Source organism: Carica papaya, chromosome 4 (assembly GCF_054855325.1).
Source record: "Carica papaya isolate Zhongbai chromosome 4, ASM5485532v1, whole genome shotgun sequence".
NCBI lineage: Eukaryota > Viridiplantae > Streptophyta > Magnoliopsida > Brassicales > Caricaceae > Carica > Carica papaya.
This window is the reverse complement of record NC_142312.1, coordinates 1281004-1302837: the sequence shown is the minus strand read 5'-3', so window position 1 is coordinate 1302837 and position 21834 is coordinate 1281004. Positions and strand designations below refer to the sequence as shown.

The 21834-nt window shown below is 35.0% G+C and overlaps 3 protein-coding genes across 4 annotated transcripts; 1 reads left to right on the top strand and 2 right to left on the bottom strand.

The window, feature by feature from the left end:
* The first annotated feature begins 1645 nt into the window (after nucleotides 1-1645).
* On the top strand, nucleotides 1646-8726 carry LOC110809049 (nodulation receptor kinase-like). Its single transcript, XM_088217178.1, has 15 exons — nucleotides 1646-2160; nucleotides 3042-3564; nucleotides 3839-4305; nucleotides 4746-4896; nucleotides 5151-5222; nucleotides 5329-5397; nucleotides 5734-5805; nucleotides 5944-6015; nucleotides 6113-6288; nucleotides 6630-6856; nucleotides 7083-7209; nucleotides 7300-7368; nucleotides 7494-7683; nucleotides 7909-8041; nucleotides 8170-8726. Exons 1-15 carry the CDS (start codon nucleotides 2067-2069, stop codon nucleotides 8533-8535), a joined length of 2808 nt encoding a protein of 935 aa, XP_088073304.1. The 5' UTR covers nucleotides 1646-2066; the 3' UTR covers nucleotides 8536-8726.
* Nucleotides 8727-10028: 1302 nt separating this feature from the next.
* Nucleotides 10029-11682, bottom strand: BRK1 (BRICK1). The gene is made up of 2 exons (XM_022034738.2): nucleotides 11258-11682; nucleotides 10029-10461 (listed from the first exon to the last, which is right to left on the bottom strand). Exons 1-2 carry the CDS (start codon nucleotides 11388-11390, stop codon nucleotides 10337-10339), a joined length of 258 nt encoding a protein of 85 aa, XP_021890430.1. The 5' UTR covers nucleotides 11391-11682; the 3' UTR covers nucleotides 10029-10336.
* Nucleotides 10029-21485, bottom strand: LOC110809034 (putative cytosolic oligopeptidase A). Of its 2 annotated transcripts, XM_088217179.1 has the most exons (18): nucleotides 21032-21485; nucleotides 20492-20659; nucleotides 19987-20110; nucleotides 19337-19413; nucleotides 18574-18717; nucleotides 18213-18443; nucleotides 18048-18138; nucleotides 17330-17451; nucleotides 16835-16942; nucleotides 16500-16745; nucleotides 15319-15464; nucleotides 14824-14941; nucleotides 13783-13942; nucleotides 13645-13676; nucleotides 13359-13424; nucleotides 12727-12798; nucleotides 12177-12301; nucleotides 10029-10461 (listed from the first exon to the last, which is right to left on the bottom strand). In XM_088217179.1, exons 1-17 carry the CDS (start codon nucleotides 21467-21469, stop codon nucleotides 12221-12223), a joined length of 2424 nt encoding a protein of 807 aa, XP_088073305.1. In that variant the 5' UTR covers nucleotides 21470-21485; the 3' UTR covers nucleotides 10029-10461; nucleotides 12177-12220. The 2 variants fall into 2 exon arrangements, with proteins under 2 accessions (XP_088073305.1, XP_021890429.2); XM_022034737.2 differs by lacking the exon at nucleotides 10029-10461 and having other exon boundaries at nucleotides 12087-12301.
* Between the last annotated feature and the right edge of the window lie 349 nt (nucleotides 21486-21834).

Sequence of the window (21834 nt, the reverse complement as noted above, 5' to 3'; positions counted from 1 at the left end):
AATCAACATTATTTTTAACATATTTATTTTATTAAATTTAACAAATTTGGTATTATATATTAGTAGCTAGTTATTTTTGTTCTTTGAATTAGTAATATATATATATATATATATAACATAGTTTAAAGTGAAGGGTTCTTCCCTTTCAATTATTCATTAAACACAATTTCTTTTGTCCAAAAAACTTGTCATTTCAATTAATTGTTTTAGGTTAGTGTGCAAATTATGCATTTTAGTTTATGCATGCACATAATCTCTATGGACAAAAATCAAAATAACCACATACTATAATATATATATATATATATCAAAAAAGAATATCAAAATTACCCAAGTGCTATAAGATCTTGGTCATGTTATACATAAGCCAAAGTTTAATGCTTGGAATATCCCAATGACCTGTGTAAGCATCGACCAAAACCTTGCTGGGTACAATTTATAATAAAAATTAAAAATTTTAATGATAATTTAGTATATATGATTTGATTTTTATTTATTTATTTTATTTATGTTAGATCATTAATTTTTTTAGAATAATTATAATTATATGAACTTTTTAATACAAGCACATAAATTTTAATAATGAATCAATTAAAATTTAAATATATATATATAAATAAAAATACAAAATTAAAAAAATAGATAATATAAACTGAAGTATCATAACAAATTCTATAAAATTTAAGTTACAATAAAATCAAATTAGATTAAAAAAAAATAAACTCATAGTCCACCTTTTTAGTACATTCAATTAGTATATGGATATTATATTAATATTTTTTAAGTAGTACTTTATATATTTATTAGTAGATAATATATAAAATAATTTTTAAATTAAAAAAAATAAAAGTATAATCTGACTCGAATTTATAATAATTTTTTAAAATAAAAATATCCGAAATCACTAAATTAGTTATTAGTTATTAACATTTTAATTATGTTTATTTTCTCAATTTATTGGGTATTTTAGATTGATCTATTTATTTACATAAATAATTTCTTTTTATCTATTAGCCTATGGTGATTAATATGTTTTTAAATGCTTGTATTTATAGCTAGAACAATCATATATATATATATATATTATATTTATATATATATCCCATTGACCCTCTAACTTCTTATGATTGGAAGGATTTAGTAAAGAATCTCTAATTATATAATAATTATTGTAGAAATTTTGTCAATATGATAGTATATATATATATTTTTGTAGATCAAAAGCTTTTGACTTGAAAAATGAAGAATGTTTGAGAGAAGTAAATAAATAAAAATGAAGAATATTATTTCATTAACAAAAAATTAGTAGAAGAAAAAGATAGATGACGAACATGCATACTTTTATTTCCTCTAAAACTTTGAATTCAAATTGAGTGGAAAAATTAAATGAATATAAATATATATATATATATATATATATATATATATATATACATAATCACATACATACATGAACGCAGCATCATGGAAATTTATTTTACTTGCTCCTGACTTCTATCTATCTATATATATATATATATATGTATAAATATATGTATACATAAATACAGACAAAGAGAGGGACGAAGATGATGGGCTGTTTTGCTCCAACTATTATATTACAAAATCAAAATTTAAAATTACAAATTTAAGACCCTCCCACCACCAAATCAAAAAACTAAATTATTCTAATTAATTCAATTTAGTTTAATACCAGATTTTTAAAACATAAAATGATTAATCAAACTCTTGGTTTGTCGCTAATTATTCAATCATCCTCCTCTTTCTCATCTTCCTCTCCCTGCCGTTTCCAAAATCTGAAAGTCAAACCCATCCCACCAACTACTACTCCGTCTCCAAGCCTGCTACTCTTTTAATTATCAGTGCAAAAATTCATTGAAGAACCCTGTTTTGGAGCTTAAAAATGGTGGAGAGTTTGAGTTTACGCGCTGGTTGATTGGCAACTGTGGGTTGATAGGGAAGACGGGAGTCATTACAAGAGGAATTATTGTGAGTTAAAATAAACTGGTTTTGGTCTGAGAATCTGCATGGTTTTCTCCGATGGGGCGGCTTCCATTTAAAATGAAATGATGAGGGGGGGATTGGTTTCTTTGATTCTGAGACCTGTCAAGTGTTTGATTCTTTGCTTCACAGTACTAATTGGATCAGCTAGTGCACAAGGTTAGTCTGTTTAGTATTTGTGTATCTTATTATATACGTATATTGATTGCATAATTGACAAAATGATCATGGTCAGTCAATAAAACCAACTTGATACATGCTAAAAAGGGTTTAACGTAGATTGATGTACATATAGTCGTATATGCTGTTATATATACATATGTAACCAGTCTTGATTGAACTCTATATATAGATTATGAAACTAAACAGCAAAATCTAGGGCCAACCATCTCGGTAGATGCAGAATTGTCTGCTTTCTGATGGATTAGCTACTGAAATTGAATAATATAGTAGTCATATACATACGTGTTTATATATAAGTATCTAGTCAACATAACATTCAAATGAGGAAAAAGTGAATAAGGGAAGTCATAGCTTGTCCAAGATTGTTAATAAGCTTGATGTTAATTATAGGACGTCTCTACTGGAACAGTTTAGTCTTTGACAACCTGCCTTGACACTTACAATATGAGTATTACGTATGTATTAGTCAGATCTGTCAGGTAATCCGTGTTTGATATACTCAAATCTTCTATACACTCAATTTAGATCATAATAAAGTTTTAGTTTTTGACATTTAATAAGGATTTCTTTCCATCAATCAGTCGTGTATTTTTACTCTCGTAACTGATATTGTTGTTATTTTATAATATTTAGTAACTGATATTGTTGTTATTTTATAATATTTAGGTTTATCGAAACTATGATTTCAAGAAAATTAAAAAACACACTGCAATTTCTAGAATTCTTATCTAGTGAATTTAGATTCATCCTTCCCTTGAATGGATCAAGTTGATCAAACCACTAAATTCTTAGTGCTTTTTGCTTTTCTACTTTCTTACTTAACATGTATCTGAGTTTTTTTTTTTTCCTTCTTGCAGACTTCTTGAGCATAGCATGCTGTGCTGACTTCAATTTTACAGATACAACTACATCCATAAACTGGATAACAGATGATATTTGGTTCCCCGACAGAACAAGTTGCAAAAACATAATCAACAAGAATTTTATACCAAACCATGGTAGAGCACGTGTTTTCAATATTGCATTGGGGAAGAGATGCTATAACTTGCGGACAATCAAGAGTCAGGAGCATCTGATAAGGGGATCATTTGTTTTTGGCGATTCACTGAGGTCACAATCAGGCAATATTAGCTTCAATGTTCTAGTTGGTGTGACACCAATTGGCCGGGTAAGCTCATCAAATGACTTGAAAGTGGAAGCAGTATTTAGAGCTAATAGTGATTCTATTGACTTCTGCTTAGTGCATGAGGAGGGCAATCCTTACATTTCTAGTCTTGAACTGACGCCTTTGCATGATCTTAAGTATATCAAAGACGAATCGCCGACTGTCTTGAAGCTGATTGCTAGAATTGATTTAGGGGGAAGTGGAAAAAGTCTAAGGTATGCTTTTCTGATTTCTCCAAAGCCAGCATAATCTGAATTGAAAAATTCATAAATTGTAACTGTTTCATTTTAAATCTTGTAAAAAATTATGCACTAAAAATTGGAAGTGAGTCAATCAATTTACAAATTGAAATTAAAGCTTTGTCTGGAAAAGTTCAGAAATTTCAAAATGTTCATTTATAAATCCATGTTTAGACTATATTTGGAGCAATTCTTAGATTTTGTTGTAATTTTTTTTAATCAAAACTTAATTCTTGTCTGCCAATTTCAGGTACCCAGATGACAAGTTTGATAGAATTTGGGAGCCTATAAAATCAGATGAAAGCCCCACAGTCAATGCAAATATTTCCATCAACAATGCCAACACAACAGTGCCTCCTAGAGTTCTACAAACAGCTGTAACCCATCCAGACCGACTGGAGTTCCTCCAAAGCGGCCTTGACGAAGGAGCTCATAGTAACTACTCTGTGATCCTCTACTTTGTAGAGCTCAATGACTCTGTCAAGACTGGCCAAAGGGTGTTCGATATTTACATCAACGATGAGAAGAAACAGGTGGATTTTGACATTTTGGCAAATGGAGCAAATTACAGAGAAGTTGGTTCCTATGTTAGGGCAAATGGGTCTGTCAATGTGACCTTGAATAAGGTCCCAAATGGGTTTGAGTTTGGACCCATTTGCAGTGCCTATGAGATCTTCAAAGTACAATCATGGATTCAACTCACTGACCAAAATGACGGTAAGTTCGATATGTATATTAAATTTTCTAGCTTGTTTAGGTTTTCTTGAAGTTCTTAACTTCACACATGAAGAACCAATAGTGTCCCTTCCACACTTGCATTGCAGTATGTTTGGATGGAAAATGTGCAATTTCGTGTTCCCTTAAATTGACGAAAAGAAAAATAAATGGGTTAATTTTTTCGGGAGAGATTTTCCTTCACATTCTTATTTTCTTCCATTTTCTTTAAAAAAAACCCTAATATTCTTTTGTTTCTTCCTCCATTCTGGACTCGTTACGAATAACTAATTTCTATCTAATGTAGTTTTGTAAGAGCAAAATTTACGCTTGTAATGCTTAATTTATAACCTTATTGTTACTTATTACCGGGTAATACAAGAATTATACGAACTATTTATCCAAGATCTGCAGCAGTTTAAAGAAAAAAATCTACTCTTTAGTGAATGTGATAGGACAGGTAAAGGAGGAATTGCTGGAGGATAACAAAGGAAATGTAGTACTGGAGAGTTGGTCCGGAGATCCATGCATTCCTGATCCATGGGAAGGTTTGCTTTGCCACCTTGGTGGTGATTCCTCTGTCATCATTGGCCTGTAAGTTTTTCTCTCTTCTCGGGTTCTGCATTCTTAACCTAAAAGTTGTCCCAATTTCTTCTGCTAAGATCAGTTTGGGAGGGGGGGAAAAAGGGGAAAGGAAGGGAAAATAAGAGTAAATTAATTATCATCTGAGATTTTATTGTGAACACTCTCTTTCTCTCTTTCCAAACAGACCCTAAAGTGCAGTCCAGAATGATATCAGCTTTGTTATTTCTCATGTTTCATTTTTCTCTCTCTCTCTTATTTTGCAGGAATCTATCATCTAGACAACTTACTGGGTCACTTCCGCACAACATCACTCGTTTGGCATACCTAGAGTACCTGTATGATCTAGTACTAGTTTTCTGTAATTGTAATAAGCTTTTGACTATGGAAAAAATAAAATAGAATCTAAACATAGTGTTCTGTTGCTTTGTTTGTGAAATGCAGAAACCTTAGCAACAATGACTTCTCAGGTGGGATCCCGGAGTTTCCGACATCCTCCATGTTGGTATCAATGTAAGTGTTTCTCTCCCAGACTAATTAGTTCTTAGCTACCAGCCATAGCCATGCTATCTGATTTTGCTAATATATTTTTAAATTTAGAAGAAGTTGACGTAGAACATGTAGCTGCTGTTACTAAAAATAAAGATCAAACATTATTTTAGCTGTAATTATCTTTATCGTCTAATCAACATGATCGAATGATTTTCATTATCTCTTGATCTAAATTTAACTAAACCCATAAATCCATAAGACAAATATGATGTAGATTTGGCTTGTGACTCCTGTTTCTTTTACACTAGACTAACAAAAAGTCTGCATATGCTAATTGCTATACATCTGGTTCATCAGGGATTTAAGCCACAATGATCTTACAGGTTCCATTCCAGAATCTCTTGCAAGCCTTCCAAGTCTTAAAACATTGTAAGTTTTTTTTTTTTTTTCTTAAAAAAAATCTTTCTTCGGTGTAAACTACTAGGATTTATATATTTATATTAAGAAAAAGCCCTTCAAAAAATCTTCTGTAAATGACCCAGTATGCTGTGTTTTCTGTCAATCCAGATATTATGGGTGCAATCCATGGTTGGAGAAAGAGCTTCCTCCTAGCTTTAACAGCTTGGGGCTTACAACAGAGTAAGATCTATTTCATTTTATGTCTTAACAATGTAATGATTGTTGCCAAAGAGAAAAAACTGGAAAATCTGAAATGGTTTTGGTGGTAATGTATCAGCAAGGGTGAATGCGATAATCCCGAATCAACAAATTTAACACACAGAATTGTCATAGGCAGTGTTGCATGTGGATCCTTTCTAGTCACTGTTGCAGTTGGAGTCATGTTTGTTTGCTTTTACAGACATAGATTCGCCCAAAGTAGATTTGATGGGAAGCCACATCTAATAACAGAAAGTGAGTACTCACCATGTTGCCTTTTTTTTTTTCTTTGAAGGAAAGAATTTGAATGCAGAGACCAGATAAGATTAATTCTCGATTCGCCAGCACCTACTGGGTGCAGCAGGGGGAAGTCCTCTTCCTGCAGTTCTTTGGCTCATTGAGCACTCTAATTTTACAAAGCTCTGTAGGACTTACTAAGAGATGTTATTCTTATCTCAACCAAATATAAAGATTCGTAATGATCAATTTTCAAGTTACTTCATCTATCATCAGATGATTTTTGGATTAGAATCTATTACCTGTTAGAAATTAAAATTCTTGCATATTTCTCAATTGGGTTATCCCAAAACATGCAGATTTGGTATTCTCACTACCTAGTACGGATGATGTTATCATGAAGTCTATATCTATACAAGTATTTACTCTACAATCCATAGAAATTGCCACACAAAAATACAAAACACTTATTGGGGAAGGAGGATTTGGACCTGTCTTCCGTGGGACGCTACCCGATGGAGAGGAAGTGGCAGCTAAGGTTCGATCAGCCACCTCCACTCAAGGAACTAAGGAGTTCGAAAATGAGGTTCAACATTTACTTATCAGTTCCATTGTTAATCCAAAACAATGCTCTCTCTATCTCCTTACATTGGCTAGTCATAATATATATATACACACACACACACACACATGTATGCATCTTAGATTACTAGCTACAGTTGTATATCTTGAAAAATATAATTAATGTGCTATCAAAGTTAGTTCTATTGCCAGCATTCTTAACGTTTGCAATTGCTAAAATCATTCTGCAGCTAAACCTTCTTTCAGCCATCCAACATCAGAACCTGGTGCCTCTTCTTGGTTATTGCTGCGAAAATGACCAACAAATTCTTGTGTATCCTTTCATGTCCAATGGATCGTTACAAGATCGTCTCTACGGTACTATTTTTATCTTCCAGGGCTGCTTTTATTTTCTTTTCCTCCGGTTTTTCCCTTCATTCACTTATTTAACAACCAGTCCATTAACAGGTGAAGCTTCAAAAAGAAAAACTCTGGACTGGGCAACCAGACTTTCCATTGCTCTTGGTTCCGCTCGAGGCAAGCGATTACATAGAATCATCTACAACATAATGAAATTACAGTAGATTTTGGTTTTTGATTTCCTCCTTGAGTTAACAAAGACAATAGTAGAGGTATGAAATGTTAATTTTTCTGATGGTTAGGTTTGGAGTATCTCCATACATTTGCTGGCCGCTGTGTTATACATCGAGATGTAAAGTCGAGCAACATTCTCCTGGATCATAGCATGTGCGCAAAGGTTGCAGATTTCGGCTTCTCAAAGTACGCAACCCAAGAAGGAGATTGCGGTGTTTCTCTTGAAGTAAGAGGAACCGCTGGATACTTGGATCCAGAGTAAGTCTGAATATGTCATGAATTGATTTGAAACCTCTACAGCGTACATATATACATACTTGTGTATGTCTATGTATGTATGTATGTATACTATCTATGCATTTTTCATAACCCTTTGGGGATGTGTATGTGTATACATATATATATATATATATAAATGTATACTTTATAACCCCTTTTGGGAGACACCAGAAGTGATGCATGCTTCCCACATGATAAAAACAGGTATTACTCCACTCAGCATTTATCTGCCAAAAGTGACGTCTTTAGCTTCGGTGTAGTTCTACTAGAAATCATTAGTGGCAGGGAGCCTCTAGATGTACACAGGCCGCGCAATGAATGGAGCTTGGTTGAATGGGTATGTTGTAATCTAATCTCGTGCTCTGTTTTTATCCAACAATCACTACCATTTTCAATTAGTTTTCTGATCTAAATAGTTTCCAGAAAGAAAGCTGACCTTGTCAAAAAACCTTGTCATACACGCAGGCCAAGCCCTATATCAGAGAGTCAAAGATTGATGAAATCGTAGATCCAAACATCAAGGGAGGCTACCATGCAGAGGCATTGTGGCGAGTTGTGGAGGTGGCGTTGGCATGTATCCAGCCCTTCTCTGCTTATCGGCCTTGCATGGCTGACATAGTTCGCGAGCTGGAGGATGCTTTGATAATAGAAAACAATGCATCAGAATATATGAAGTCGATAGACAGCATCGGTGGATATAGCCTGGGAGGGTCATACCGGTATTCGATACCTAACAATATGGATAAAAAGATTGTGTTACCATTAACACCGAGTACATCAGAGCCTTCGCCTGTTAACCTGCAAGCCTTGTCTCCACTAGAACCAAGATAAGATCAATTGTCTTATCATCCATCAATCATCATCATACAATGTGCCATCAGAGAGAATGAGAAGAAATCCAGAGCTCCTTTTTTGATGAGACTTCGAATCTCCTTGCCTATTATTCTATTTCTGGATTAAGGAATCTATATTTTGCAACAGAACTTTGAATGACTATGGCGTGGATTTCATGTTTCTTTCCCTATGTTCTCCAGGTCTAGTTTGCCTTTCCAAGACCCAATGACTAACCAATGTGTGTTAAAAGAGTCACAAACGGTGTAAATCTACAAGTGCCAAAAAGAAAGGCAGTTTTATGATGTCTCGGAGGCAACAATGCCTCTGCATTAACTTTTTATACTTAATAGGGATTCAGTAATTTTACACACTAATCACTTAAACTTGGGTAGAAACTTAATTACCAGGGGCATTCAGTGATTACTAGAGACACTTACAAAGTTGTTTCAATTTGGAAATTACCTAGAGCCATGGTATCTCCAAGGAACTATAGTAGAATCTAAAAATATAAAGGTTTAGCTATATGATCAATGAAGTTGGTGTTGATGATCAAATAATCATATCGACTGACAAATTGCCAAAGAGGCAGGTGTCCTTAAAACTAAGTCCAGCCCTTCCAGAGACTCAGATCTGTCAAATTTCAATCTTCAGAACACGAATTTCCATGTCCTGATGTATGCATGATCTAAGATAATAGAAGAGATCAAAGGTCAGATAGGAAAACCAAAATTGTCAGCTGTTCATAATGGTAGCTCCATTTCTCACATATCTTGAATGAAGATGGCTAGAGCAACTAAATTATCAAATGCAATAGATGTAATGTTAGAAGACCAAATAAGAATCTGAAAACTTCAAGATGAGAGTAGTAACATGATGGTGGGTCCTTTTTTATGAGAAGAAAGAAAGAAATTCATTTAGGCCATGTACACCTCCTAACAAAACAATTGGTGTGAATTAATTTTGAAACCTACACCTAATTTAACTAAAAGAGGGTGAAAATCCTATCCGAAATAATACATGTAGAACTCCTAACAAATATCAAGTTGAATTGAAGCAATCACTCTATATTCCATCAAAATTGTTTGGAACAAAGGTGAAAATGAATTTTGAAATTGACACCTAATTTAACTAAAAGATTAAGAAAATCCTATCCAAAAGAGATAACTCCTAAGAAATTTCAAGTTGAATCGATGGAATTTAGTTCTAAAAGGTCATTTTTTTATCTTCTAACAGAATTTCATCATCTCGTGGTTGAACTTTGTGGATTTCCAAAAGATTTCCAGAAAACCAAATGAATTCTACGGTACCATTTCTAATAGAATTATGTCTGCAATCTAGACTGATGACATAGCAAGAAGTATGCATGGCATAAGGAAATATAATCATGATAAGCCTCAAGTAAGGCACTATAGAGCTCACTCAACCAAAAATCACATAGAAGGATTCACGAGTAACACCAAGTAACAATAGAATTATATCGAAGTTACAGATTTTCCTCCTGCCAAGAAGCAACAACATGCCATTTAAGTGAATGCCTGTGCACAAAAATATTCTGCAGAACAACAACACAAAACATAGAGTTTTATTACAAAATATAAGCTGCATATTACTAATTCCTAAAAACCTAAAAAAAAGGGGGAAGTTTCTATCATCCAAAACATCAATCAACAGAAAAAAGAAGCATGAGAACTGGATAATGCACTATTGACATCATAGGTTACAACATAAAGGAATCCTTTCAAATACAAAAAAGATGGTGCTTACAGGGAACTCCTTCTCATACAATTAACGATAAGCTTCATGTGGCAAAAAGAGATGCATTGGCTGATGCAGTGCCCACTTGGACTTCGAGTACCTCTAGCCGCCGCTCCAGTAGATCAAGCTTCTCATTCAAAGATGCCAACTTACTCTTTGTTGTAGCCTCTGAATGAAAAAATAACAGAAATACAATAAATGAAAAACTACACACAAGACTACCTTAGGCATAAAAAGAATCCAGAGAGACAACAGCTTTTGAAGAAATTACAAAACCTATTAGGAAAACTTCAATAGAACCAGTTGATTAATCATCATGGAACTTCCTGCGTCTATATAATAATGAAGCATTATTTACTCGAACAAGGAAATTTTTTGAGCTGAAAGTGGTTTCATGGCGACAACAATCGTGCCTATTCTAAGCTACAGTGCATAGTGAAGTTTAACTAAACCTGCCCATGATTTGCAACAAAACACTGAAACCTAGATCACTATATGCATCAAGCTCCATAATGAGGGTAAGTTAAACCTCAGCGGTCCAAAAAGGAGGTATTAGGCAGTACCGGGGTGAAATATGCTTTAAAAAGAATAGTTGATCAGCTGCAGATTGAGCTCAAGGTAGCTCCAACTCGCTTCAATTCAGATTCATAACATTACAGCGAAAACAGAAATGGAAACAAAGAAGTAGGAAAGTTCTGTACTAATATATTAACAGGGTGCACAATCATATCCATTTATCTAATTTAACTCAACCATGCCCAAACTAAAACCATTCTATTAACAGAAAATATATATCCAGATTTAGCAGATACGGAGCTGAAACCAAACAAGGAGCGGCACATCTCTAATCTGAAATTCCACCATTTGTACAACGATCTCAAGGGTGTCTACTTTTCCCAGTAAGGAAAGGCAAAAAACTCAAGCAAACAAAATTATTGACACGAAATCCGAATTCTGCGCGTACCGAATTGGACGAGGAATTCAAAGAGACGACGAACATTGAGAGTGATGTGAGAGATGAATTCCCTATTCTCCCAATCAGCTTGCACTGCTATCCCCACGTTCACCGCGTTCGTTATCCCTCCTGCTCTCGCCATTTCTTCGTTTCACAATTTCACCTCTAGCTCCAGAAAATTCTGCAGATTGCAATGATTTTGACTTCAAATAGACTGCATTCGATGACTGGTTTTCACGGTTCTCGGAAATAAGGACAGGCAAATAGGAAGCCGAAGACGGTAGATGGAGACGACTGTTCACTTGCAAATAAAAATCTTCGTGGTAACTGTTCACCGTTGGTTTATTCAAATAATAGATTCAAAGGATTTGTTGGTTCCCACTTCCTCGCATTATTATTATTTTTCTCAACTTCAAACGATAAATCTTGTCTGTAAAGTATACGATACATTTCTAATTATAATAATTACATTAATTTATATAACCATATATCTTGAATTTGGTGGAGGATGAATTTTCGTACTTGGTTACTTACTCTCTCGTTTTTTTCTCTCCATTTTACTTATTCAGATCTCTCTTTGAAGGCAAGCCTGTTGAATGTTGATTAGGATCCCAATAATTATCATAACTCTGGGTACTTCCAACACTATTTCAAATTGTAAAAAACATAACGCAAATTAAATTTTTTTTTCAAGATTATTTTTATTTAACATGTTTGTATTTGAGCCACTGTACATTCATATATAGCAATTGGAGCCTAAATTGAGTAAATATTAATATCTATATTAGAAATTATTAGAAGTCTAGCATGAATATGAAAAGCCAGAAAAACGATGATCTACTTTTAAGGTTAATTTGATAAATAAAGTCCTTAAAGAAGTGTACAGCATACAACTCCATAAACCAAAGCCGCCATGTCATTTACATACCCTGTGAATAAACCAAAAGAGAAATGGTGGCAAAGAACACATGCTTAGGTTGCGACAGGTAATAGGCCGTTGTGCCTCAGTAGCGCCTCGGGTGATGGTTCCCGTCCGCGGAATTCCACAAAAACCTTGACAGGAGATCAAAATAAATGATTCAGAAGACAATTTGCGTGTGGCCGGTTGGGTGAAATTATTGAAGAGGAACCAGGAGAGGGAAGAAGTTCATCAAGTTGCAGACGGTTAAGACTTTGTTTGCTTTGGTTTAATCTAAAATTTGGTTATAACTTACATATTTAACGTATAATTGGACTGACTTCACCTATATCTTTCTTCATACGTTGAACAGATTTATATTCTTTATTTATCGTAAGAGGGGACACTAGAAAAAATTAATTTAAACTAAAGCATAAGATTAACTTAGGGTTTTATAATGTTATTTTCATTCAATTTATTGTCCTATTGGGTCATATTCTTGTTCAGATTCAATAAAACTGAAATTTGAATCAAATTTAACACAAAAAAAAAAAAATCAGAAATCAACAAATGGTCTCACCTGTAATGGTGCTTTTCCACCCCCAAGAGCAAGGATGGTATCCCGGAATTTGTTTCCTGTCTCTTTGACAGCCTGCCAAACATAATATAACCAGTAATTTTAACAAGCTAGAATGAATGGGTCTCCAATAACGTTTAGAAAGCAGTAACAAAGAACTCCACAATGCAACCGAGGCCAAGGTAACCCCCATAGTTTTGAGCTTGCTTCTGTCACAAAACTTTTTGGGTGTCTAAATTCAGATTTTTCAAGGAAACCAAGCTTAGTAATCTAAACTCATAACTCCGCTGGGAGCATTAAGAAGGTTGGACAAATTACATTTCTCATGTCAAAATAAAACGAGATTCATGAAGGAAGTGCACGTCTTCATGGAGCAATGATAGACACCAATACTTAATAATGGAATTCATAGGCGAGAAAGTTGACACTGAGGACACATTCTCAATTTTCTCTTATACATTTTAACGAGAACATCATAAGTTCACAAGACATGGATATTCAAATTGTGTGAACTGCAAGGAAGACCATGGTTTGGATCCAAATAGCAACTCTATTAGATCAGAATGAAAGGAAAGATATTAGAATCAACATGAACTTAAAGAGCCAGTGTAGAAACACCGTTTTCACAATCTTACCTTAATATCTTCCAATCCAGCTTCCTCAAATGCCGAGAAAGCATCAGCAGACAACACCTCCGCCCACTACAGAATTAACATCTCCATTTTCAGGTTGCAGAATAAGAAGCCACAAAAAAAAATGGAAGCAAAAATAAAATCACTTCTGTGGATAACCAAGAGACTATTATTGCAATTTCTTTATGATGAGCGGCAAGGTTTTAGCTGTATCCACTGCTTTAATAAGGGTTAACGGATGTTTACTGAGATGGTTACAAGAATTCTAGGTGAGAATGAACAAAAATACCTTGTAACTGTAGTACCCAGCAGCATAACCACCTGATATTCATAAAAGAACTATAGATAAATTTCGTGGGCTGTGGTTGCTCCAGCATAAGAACCAATACTGCTTCCAATCATACAAATTAAAAATAGAAAAGCAAACCTGCAAAAATATGGCTGAAACTACAGAGGAACCTATCTTCAGGAAGTGGTGGAATCACTTGCGTTCTCTTGGATACCCTTTGGTCAACATCATAGATTTTTTCCGGCCCACCAGGAACATATTTTGTATGCAGCTCCAGATCAACAGTTGCAAATCGTAACTGGAAAGGTACAATCAACATGCAATCAATCACAAGGTCCATTTCTTCAAGAAATGAATATTCCACTATTTTTCTATCCATTTCTTATGCCCAAAACATATACAATAATAATTGAGGTGAGGGAGAGAGCTTGGTGGAGGATAGTAAGATGCAAGCGTTTCAACAGCCTGAACTACTACTAGCCTCTTTATTCATCCAGCTTTTTTCAGCTCAGACAATTGATAATCCACAGGCTGATGTTACTGTCATGGACTGAAAATCATAGTTATCATCCTTTTCTTGGTTAACAACCATTTTAGCAACATCTATTATACATTAGGAGACAAGAATTTCCCCAGGCCAAAATACTTCCATCACATGTAAAGTTTCGCAGACAACTTTCGTCGCAAACTACTTGATTCCCACAGCCCTCACTTCAAACATCATATTTACTTTCTACATCTATCAGTTACATTGTTTCAGAACTCCCTGCTTTAATAACCAAGTGCTCAACCCTCAAATAATTAATTCTTAATGCCCAAAGAAAGCATGATCCCGCCAACAAAGATTTATCACTACTCAAGCAAGCATGATGTTAAACTGTTACACCACGTTAAGTGCAGCTCAACAGAAGGAAGGAAAAAAAAAGAGAGGGAGAGAAAAAACTTCTAACAATACAATCTGAAACAGAAAGATATCCAACTTCTAAGAAGGCAAAAGTAAGTTAAAGCAAACTTGTCTATTCCATATGGACAAGGGAAACTAGAATGAAAACCAATAGAAGAGTTAAATATAACATAGCAAAAAAATTCAGTTTCGCAATTAAAAATAATACAATAGTGATATTCCCCCAAAAAAAGGCAACAACAAAAATAAAAATAAGCAAAACATAATTCACTGACCTGACGAAGGCTAAGAGACCCTGCACGGAAAGTCCTGGCAGCGAGAAGCTTTAAATATATGTCTTCTGGGAGGCTCTCCCCAGTTTCATAGTGTTTTGCGATGCTCATTAACGTATCCCTGCAGCGAACAAAAGTTAAGCTCATCCATGCAATGAAATAAACCGAACTTTGGAATAGAAGAAAGCTACAATCAGAAGTAATTTGTACAAGTGATAAAAGTTACAAAATAAAGACTCAGTTTTCAAAGATGGAAATTGGAAATGCTGTCACCAAGAGCCCAAAAATTAAAAGTAAAATGAATTGAGGAAGTAAAAATTAAAAGCAGTAGGAAAGAGATAAACCCTGCTTCACATTTTCCTTTACCATTTCTTTCTTGAACTAGCTTATAAGCTAGTTTGACAAAAAAAATAAAAGTAAAACCAAACACCCACATGTAAGACACAAAAATCAAAAAGGAAAATGAATCCTGTCGATGTCTTGGCTGTACAAGATTACCTGTGGTAACACCAGTTTTCCATAAATTGTGAAGGCAATTCAACAGCATCCCATTCTATCCCTCGAATGCCAGCAACCAGACCCTCTTCCTGTTTAGTTAACATATGCTGCAAAGCGTGACCAAATTCATGGAAGACAGTCTCAACCTGCCCAACAAAATGCCATTTATCAATGTCATTGACTTTCAACTGTAATTTTGGCACCTACTATACAAATTCCAGAATATCCAAGATGCTGCTGTTTCTGAAAAATACACCATTGCCATATAATGAGAGGGATCATAAGCAAAGACACATCCTTCTTTTATAAGAACAATTTACCCAAAAAACAAAGCATGACACTGGGTGAGACACAATTGCTCCATTACATTAAAGAAGAAACCATTACATTAAAGCATTTATGTGGTGGTATGTCATAGCGTCGCACTCAAATAATAAATTAAGACAGTCCTTTAGAAACACTAAAAGTAAATTTTTATTCCTTTCAAACTTATTCCAAATTTCACTTTCTCTAAACCTCGTTTTTATTTTTAGGAGTCTTATCTAGGAAGAGTTTTAATAGTGATTTAGACAGTTTAATAAAACAGGGTCTAGAATCCCGGTTATCTGATAGAGATTTTATTCTAGTACATTTCCTATAAATATGCTTCTGATGATTAATAAAAAAATATGTCTATTCAATCTAAAAATTCAGAATTTTACTCTAAGATCCTAGATTATCTTAAACGAGCTTCACCATATGCTTTAAAGGCCGGAAATCTAGGAAGCAGGCTTCTAGCTTGCTTGGGGACTTCAATGTGGAAGGCCCCTTGACCCTATCCCAGATAGAGGACTGTGACATATCTTGTTAAGTGTTAAGTCAACTCAGCACGTAAAAGCCGGTTGCCTCCTGGCCAAGTGGCACCTCAAACCTTTGGCCAGAGCAAACTCAAGTTCAGGTTTGAGCTATAAACAAAAGTCCGTAACTTATCAATCTTAAAAAGGGAAGATCTCCAGAAGATAATTATCAACTCATTTGACATAAGACTCCTGTTTTTTTCTTTTTGGAAATAGATATGAGACTCCTAAGCAACCGCACTCCTGAAATTGGAATCCCACAAATATAACAAGCTGAAAATAGCTCAAAACACCTTCCAGATCACCTAAAGAACCATATGGATGGCAGCCAGCAAAACCTATTACCTCCCGGAATGTCATAAGGCTTGGCTTGTCTCCAACAGGTGGAGTTTGATTGCACACCATGTGGGCGACGGGCAACCTTACAGCAGAACCATTACGTGACAATACACGGCTACGAGAAAGTACTTCGTCCATCCATGCACCTCCTCTCTTTTCAGATGGACGTGAATATGGATCAAAGTAGAAGTATGCAACTGGGTTACCAGAAGAATCCTTGACACAGTAAAATCTAACATCATTGTTCCAAACCTAGAAATCAAGAAGCATGTGTTAGTGGAATCTGAAGACTCAGAATATGTTAAAGGTGATGAAATAGCAGAAATGAATCAATTCATTACAGGAGCAAGACCATCTGCCTGCTCAATGTCAACTCCAAAAAGTGTCTTGGCAAGACTGAAAAGGCCATCCAAGACCTTTGGCAATGAAAAATATGGGCGTAATTCTTCCTGTATATTCGCAAGAAGGGAAGAATAAGATTCTGATTCAATGCCAAGATACTTTTTAAAACAGAGATTAAGCCTTAACAAAATTAAGTAAGAAAGCTATAAAACATGAAAGCTATAAGTTGATAATGTTTAATGATTATTTGCAACTTTAACCCAGATTATTGCAGTAAACACGCTTCTTTCCTGTGTTGATAGACAAAGCACAAAGGGGTGCTAATCAAGTAAGAGTTCTGGCATACAAGCACTACTTTTTTGTCTTCAATGACCTCGAGATTAAGCAGTAATTCGGTAATATATGAGAAAGAAAATCTGATCATTGATTGACAAATGGTGAATCCAAATTCTAGTACATAAACGGACGAGGAGAGAAAAATATAGATAGAGAACCTCATTGATGTCATATTTTGATTCACGTAACCTCTCACTCCAGAAACTGATGTCCCAATGAGTCAAATCATTAGCTTCTAATGCACCCTGATTCTTGGAGAAAATTTTAAGGTCTTCCATATCTGCAAGGATTAGAAAAATTAATTTTAGGTGAGAGAAAAGAGAACATCAAACAAGTTATTAAGGCCCTTTAGAAAATTTCTTAGAGAGGGGCTCAATGATCATAATTTCCTTGCAACAAAATTGACTTCTATAAGAAAATTTGCATCATCTTTTCTGTTGAAAAGAAAGGAGGCAACATATATAAAGAGATGCAGCTTACTTTCACTAACATTTCATATTCATTAGAGACATTGCTACTAAAAGGATTGAAAATTGAATTACAAAAGCAAAAAACCAAATATAACAGTAAATGGGTCATGAGGTGAACAACATGAGTTATGGGAAAATCAAAGTTGATCAACTTTCTAACACCGCCAGAGTAGTTTCATATGTGGTTATGCACAACTGGACTTCGCTGAAATATTAGAAGCTTTGAGAATTTAAAGTACAAAAAGAAAGAAAACTGCCAAGATAAAGTTCATCTCAAACAATTTATTTGTGCTGAAAAAGAGTAATTCAAACAAATAGCATCTTTCCATGGGCAAGTCTTAAACAATATATAAAAGGAACCTTTACCACTATTCCTTTAGAACAAAATTTAGGCATACAACGTTACCTTGCACAGCAGCATCCCATGAAGCACTACGAAGCTTTTCTAGTAGCTCTTCCGCCTTATCAACAGTAGCCATTTTTGTTGCCATGCTTACCTTATAAGATAAGTTTTGTTCAGCCGAAAAAGCAAAAAAAAGGAAGATACCTTAATCATAACAAGAAAACATACCTCAGCATAGTTGTTGTAATTGAGAAGCTTCGCCTTTTCCAACCTGAGTTTTAATACTTCATCAATGATTGCTGTATTGTCCAGATCACCACTAGAGGCACGTGTTACATATGCACGGTAGACTTCCTCACGAAGGGCACGGTTACGAGCATGTTGCATGACAGGAAGAAAACTGGGAGCATCCAAGGTAATGATCCATGGCCCATTCTCTGCAGTTGCATTTTCGTGGCCCTGATGGATATACAGAGTGCATCAAGGCATAACTAAAAAGAAAGCTAAAAAAAGAGAAGTGCCCTTGAGATTGTAAGAGGAAAATGTGCACTAAGAATTAGAAAGCATGTACCAGACTTGACAACAATACCTTAGACACAGCTGCCTGTGCGAATAATCCAAGAGCAGTAGCGGGCAATCCTTCAATATCTTTCTTACATGTTATGATCTTTTCAAACTTCTTTGTCGCATCCAAAACGTTCTCTGAGAATTTTTGAGATAGCCTTTCAAGTTCCTGTAGAAGTAAACATAATCAGTGGAGACGAATGCAAAGGAAATGACACATAACCAACCACCTTATCACCTTATTTTGGTTTTCCATGACACATAACCAACCACCTTATCACCTTATTTTGGTTTTCCATGATATAAAACGCTTGTCATTGCAGACACGACAAGATGGAAAGAGAAAAATAACAGGGACTCCATGATTGTAGAAAAATAGTCCTCTCCCTTCCGCCTCCCACAGAGGAACAGAGGAGAAGTGAGAAAAAACAAAAGCAAGGGGAGAACTCAGATCAGATCAGAACAAACATCTTGATATGTTTCAATAAAACACATTACACAAGAAAAACTTTAATATCGTTCACTAATCTTCAAGTAATTATAGTGCATGGCCTAATATTGTTCAATTAACTATTACATACATGGATTGGAAATTTCACCACCAACTGTTGAGTGTATAAATTATCGTAAATAGAACAGTAAGCCAACTACCTAGATATAAAAAAACAAAGCAAATGATCCTGTGCTATGCTTTTTTTTCAATACCCGCCCTAAAGACCATGCCTTTTCCTCCCATTATCTGGTTCTAGTATTTATTGATAGATGAACTTAAGTATTTGAGAACAAACCTGTTCGATCTTGTTAAATTCTTCTCTTTCACTATCTTCAAGAGCAACACCATTAAGAACCGCTTCCTTTATTTGTGCTGCACATGTACATAAACTGAAGTTAATTGATGGCAAAGACAGTGCAACCAGTATAGAATCTCTCTAGCACATGAACATTCAAATGACAAAAACACCAAACTGAATCATATCTTGACATTTTTGGGCATCTGCAAGACTGCGTCAGGCTTAACATCAAATGGCAGCATGTCATAAAGTAACAACATATTTTAGGTCCTACAAAGTCCAATTTCAACTTTGTTAATAGAATTTCATTTTCATGCTGATGCTTGTTCAAACGATTATAGCACTTCAAACGGCATAATTTGCAAGAAGCCACTCAAGAAACCATCATTTGCTGGATGAGTTTCAAAACGCTAAACCCAATAAAGTCTGTCACGGAACTAGACAAAGGAAACAATAGAGTTCCAGGTGGAATTGTGCCCAACAAAATTGCATCTAATTGTAGAATTGCCAAAGGACACCCCTAAAGGAGATTGTTAATGCAACATAGGATGCAGAAAATTAGAAGGACCAACATGTTGAAGCACCCAGATGCAACATGAGAAGAAGAAGGAAATCTCCATTAGTGAAATAAGAAAATAACACTTCACCTTCCACTATACGTTTGCAAGCTTCACTAAGTGACTGCCAATCAGGAGATTCTTTAATAGCCTTAAATGCATTGTAAATGGGCTTACTTTGTCCCAATCTGAGCTGAAATTTCACCTTCTCTGGCTGCAGTCATAGTCCAGAGTTAGCAGCCAAAAAGGGAGATATACAGACACACCGACCAATGCAGATAATTCAGTTAAAACTCAAATTGGCAAAAATTTCTGAACTCGATTTGCTTCCAAACTCAAGTATAATATCATTTATCTAGAAGAGAGATCCAAGTTTCTTTGAACTTAGCCAATGTATCTATAGTTCATACCATGATCACTAAAATGGAATTTACCTATCTTTGATCGCTGTCTTTCCATAGTGTCTTATTCAAAAGTTTCAGATAAAACAGTTCTAAAAATGTGAGATAATGATACTTTCAATCGAATACTCATAGTCTCTGCTTCTGTGAACCCATGTTAATAGACAGTATAAAAAACCGGGGGAAGAATCAACCTGAACTTCTTCAATGGCAGCACGAAGCTCGGGAGTATCCTTTACAGCCTTAAGGTGATTGATCATTCCCCAGACAACATTCAGCCGATCAACAATTTTCTCCAAAGGCTCCACCAGTTTTGGCCAAGAAGGCTCAATTGTTCTCTCCAATTCCTCCAAATCAGCCTCCTGCGTAACCAGCCAAGATGTTTCCAAAATTAAGCATATTAGATTCCGTATCCAGAAAACCAAACCCCAAACTTTATCTTCAATGCCAAAATAGTCGTGTTCCAATGAAAGAGAAGACCATCAATCCAGAAACATAAACACAGCAGAGAATGCCACAATCTAAACAAAGGATTCAGTAAAGCATAAAAGTTCCTGCCACACAGAGCATGAAAAACTAAAAGAGAAAATAGAAAAAAAAAAAAAAAAAAAAAAACAACCAAAAAAAAAAAAAAAAAAAAAAAAACTGAAAGCAAATCACCAGAAGTCAGAAAAATTATTAAACAAAATAGCAAGCAGTAGCACAAAGCAATCAATTCATCAAAAATAACATACAAGTTTCTGCAACAGAGCACGAATCCCCGGCCTAACATGCTTGGCCTCAACAACATCAAAAGGAGGAAAGTCAAAATTCCGCAATAGAGGATTTGATTCAAGCGATTCCTCGATGGTAGCAGTAGCAATACCAGCCGCAGCCATTGAATGAGAAGGAAAAGAAGAACAAGAAGAGGAGAGTGGAGGAATGAGAGGAGTGGATCTCTTGCGGAGAGAGTGAAGGCAGAAGGAGAAAGAAGAAGACCAGAGCGGACAGGGATAGGATTTGATAGACTGTTTTGGGTATAAATAGGAACTTAAATGCGGAGAGCGTCTTATGATTGGATGAACCGAGCGCGAGATGGAGAGTCGCGTCGCCATGAGAATGTTGAGTATAAAGAAAATGGCTAAGGGTCTGGCTCTAACGAGTCCAGGCCGCAGATCACAACCCACCTTCATTTTCACCTCTTGGCTTTGGGTTTTAAGCCTTTCTTTGGTTCATTTTGTTTTTGTTTTCAGTGTTAGCCAATAGGGATTTTTTTTTCTTTTTATTTAAAAATTTTATGTGGGGCCCAGGTGATTTCCACTTCAGCTGGCTATTTTCACAGTACTTATAATAATTATTTAATATTATTACATGAAATTAATTAGTATATAATATTAATAATTAGCTCATGGTAGAGATATTATTTTCTTTTTATGTGTTCTTGAATCTTCCTTTTGTGGAAAGTATATACATAAAAAGGAGATTTCCAAATCCCAATTCCCAAATGGTACCATCTTTAAAAGATAAGATTATATTAAGTGAATCTTCTGTTAATATT

Coding starts and splice junctions, on each gene's coding strand:
- LOC110809049 (XM_088217178.1), top strand. CDS start 2,067: ATGATGAGGGGGGGATTGGTTTCTTTGATTCTGAGACCTGTCAAGTGT. Junction 5,806..5,943: donor CTTCCAAGTCTTAAAACATT/GTAAGTTTTTTT, acceptor CTGTCAATCCAG/ATATTATGGGTGCAATCCAT. Junction 7,369..7,493: donor TGCTCTTGGTTCCGCTCGAG/GCAAGCGATTAC, acceptor TCTGATGGTTAG/GTTTGGAGTATCTCCATACA.
- BRK1 (XM_022034738.2), bottom strand. CDS start 11,390: ATGGCGAGAGCAGGAGGGATAACGAACGCGGTGAACGTGGGGATAGCA. Junction 10,462..11,257: donor TGAATTCCTCGTCCAATTCG/GTACGCGCAGAA, acceptor TTTTTCATTCAG/AGGCTACAACAAAGAGTAAG.
- LOC110809034 (XM_088217179.1), bottom strand. CDS start 21,469: ATGAAGGTGGGTTGTGATCTGCGGCCTGGACTCGTTAGAGCCAGACCC. Junction 18,718..19,336: donor AATTTAACAAGATCGAACAG/GTTTGTTCTCAA, acceptor TTACTTCTACAG/GAACTTGAAAGGCTATCTCA. Junction 17,452..18,047: donor ATGGGATGCTGCTGTGCAAG/GTAACGTTGTAT, acceptor TAATCCTTGCAG/ATATGGAAGACCTTAAAATT.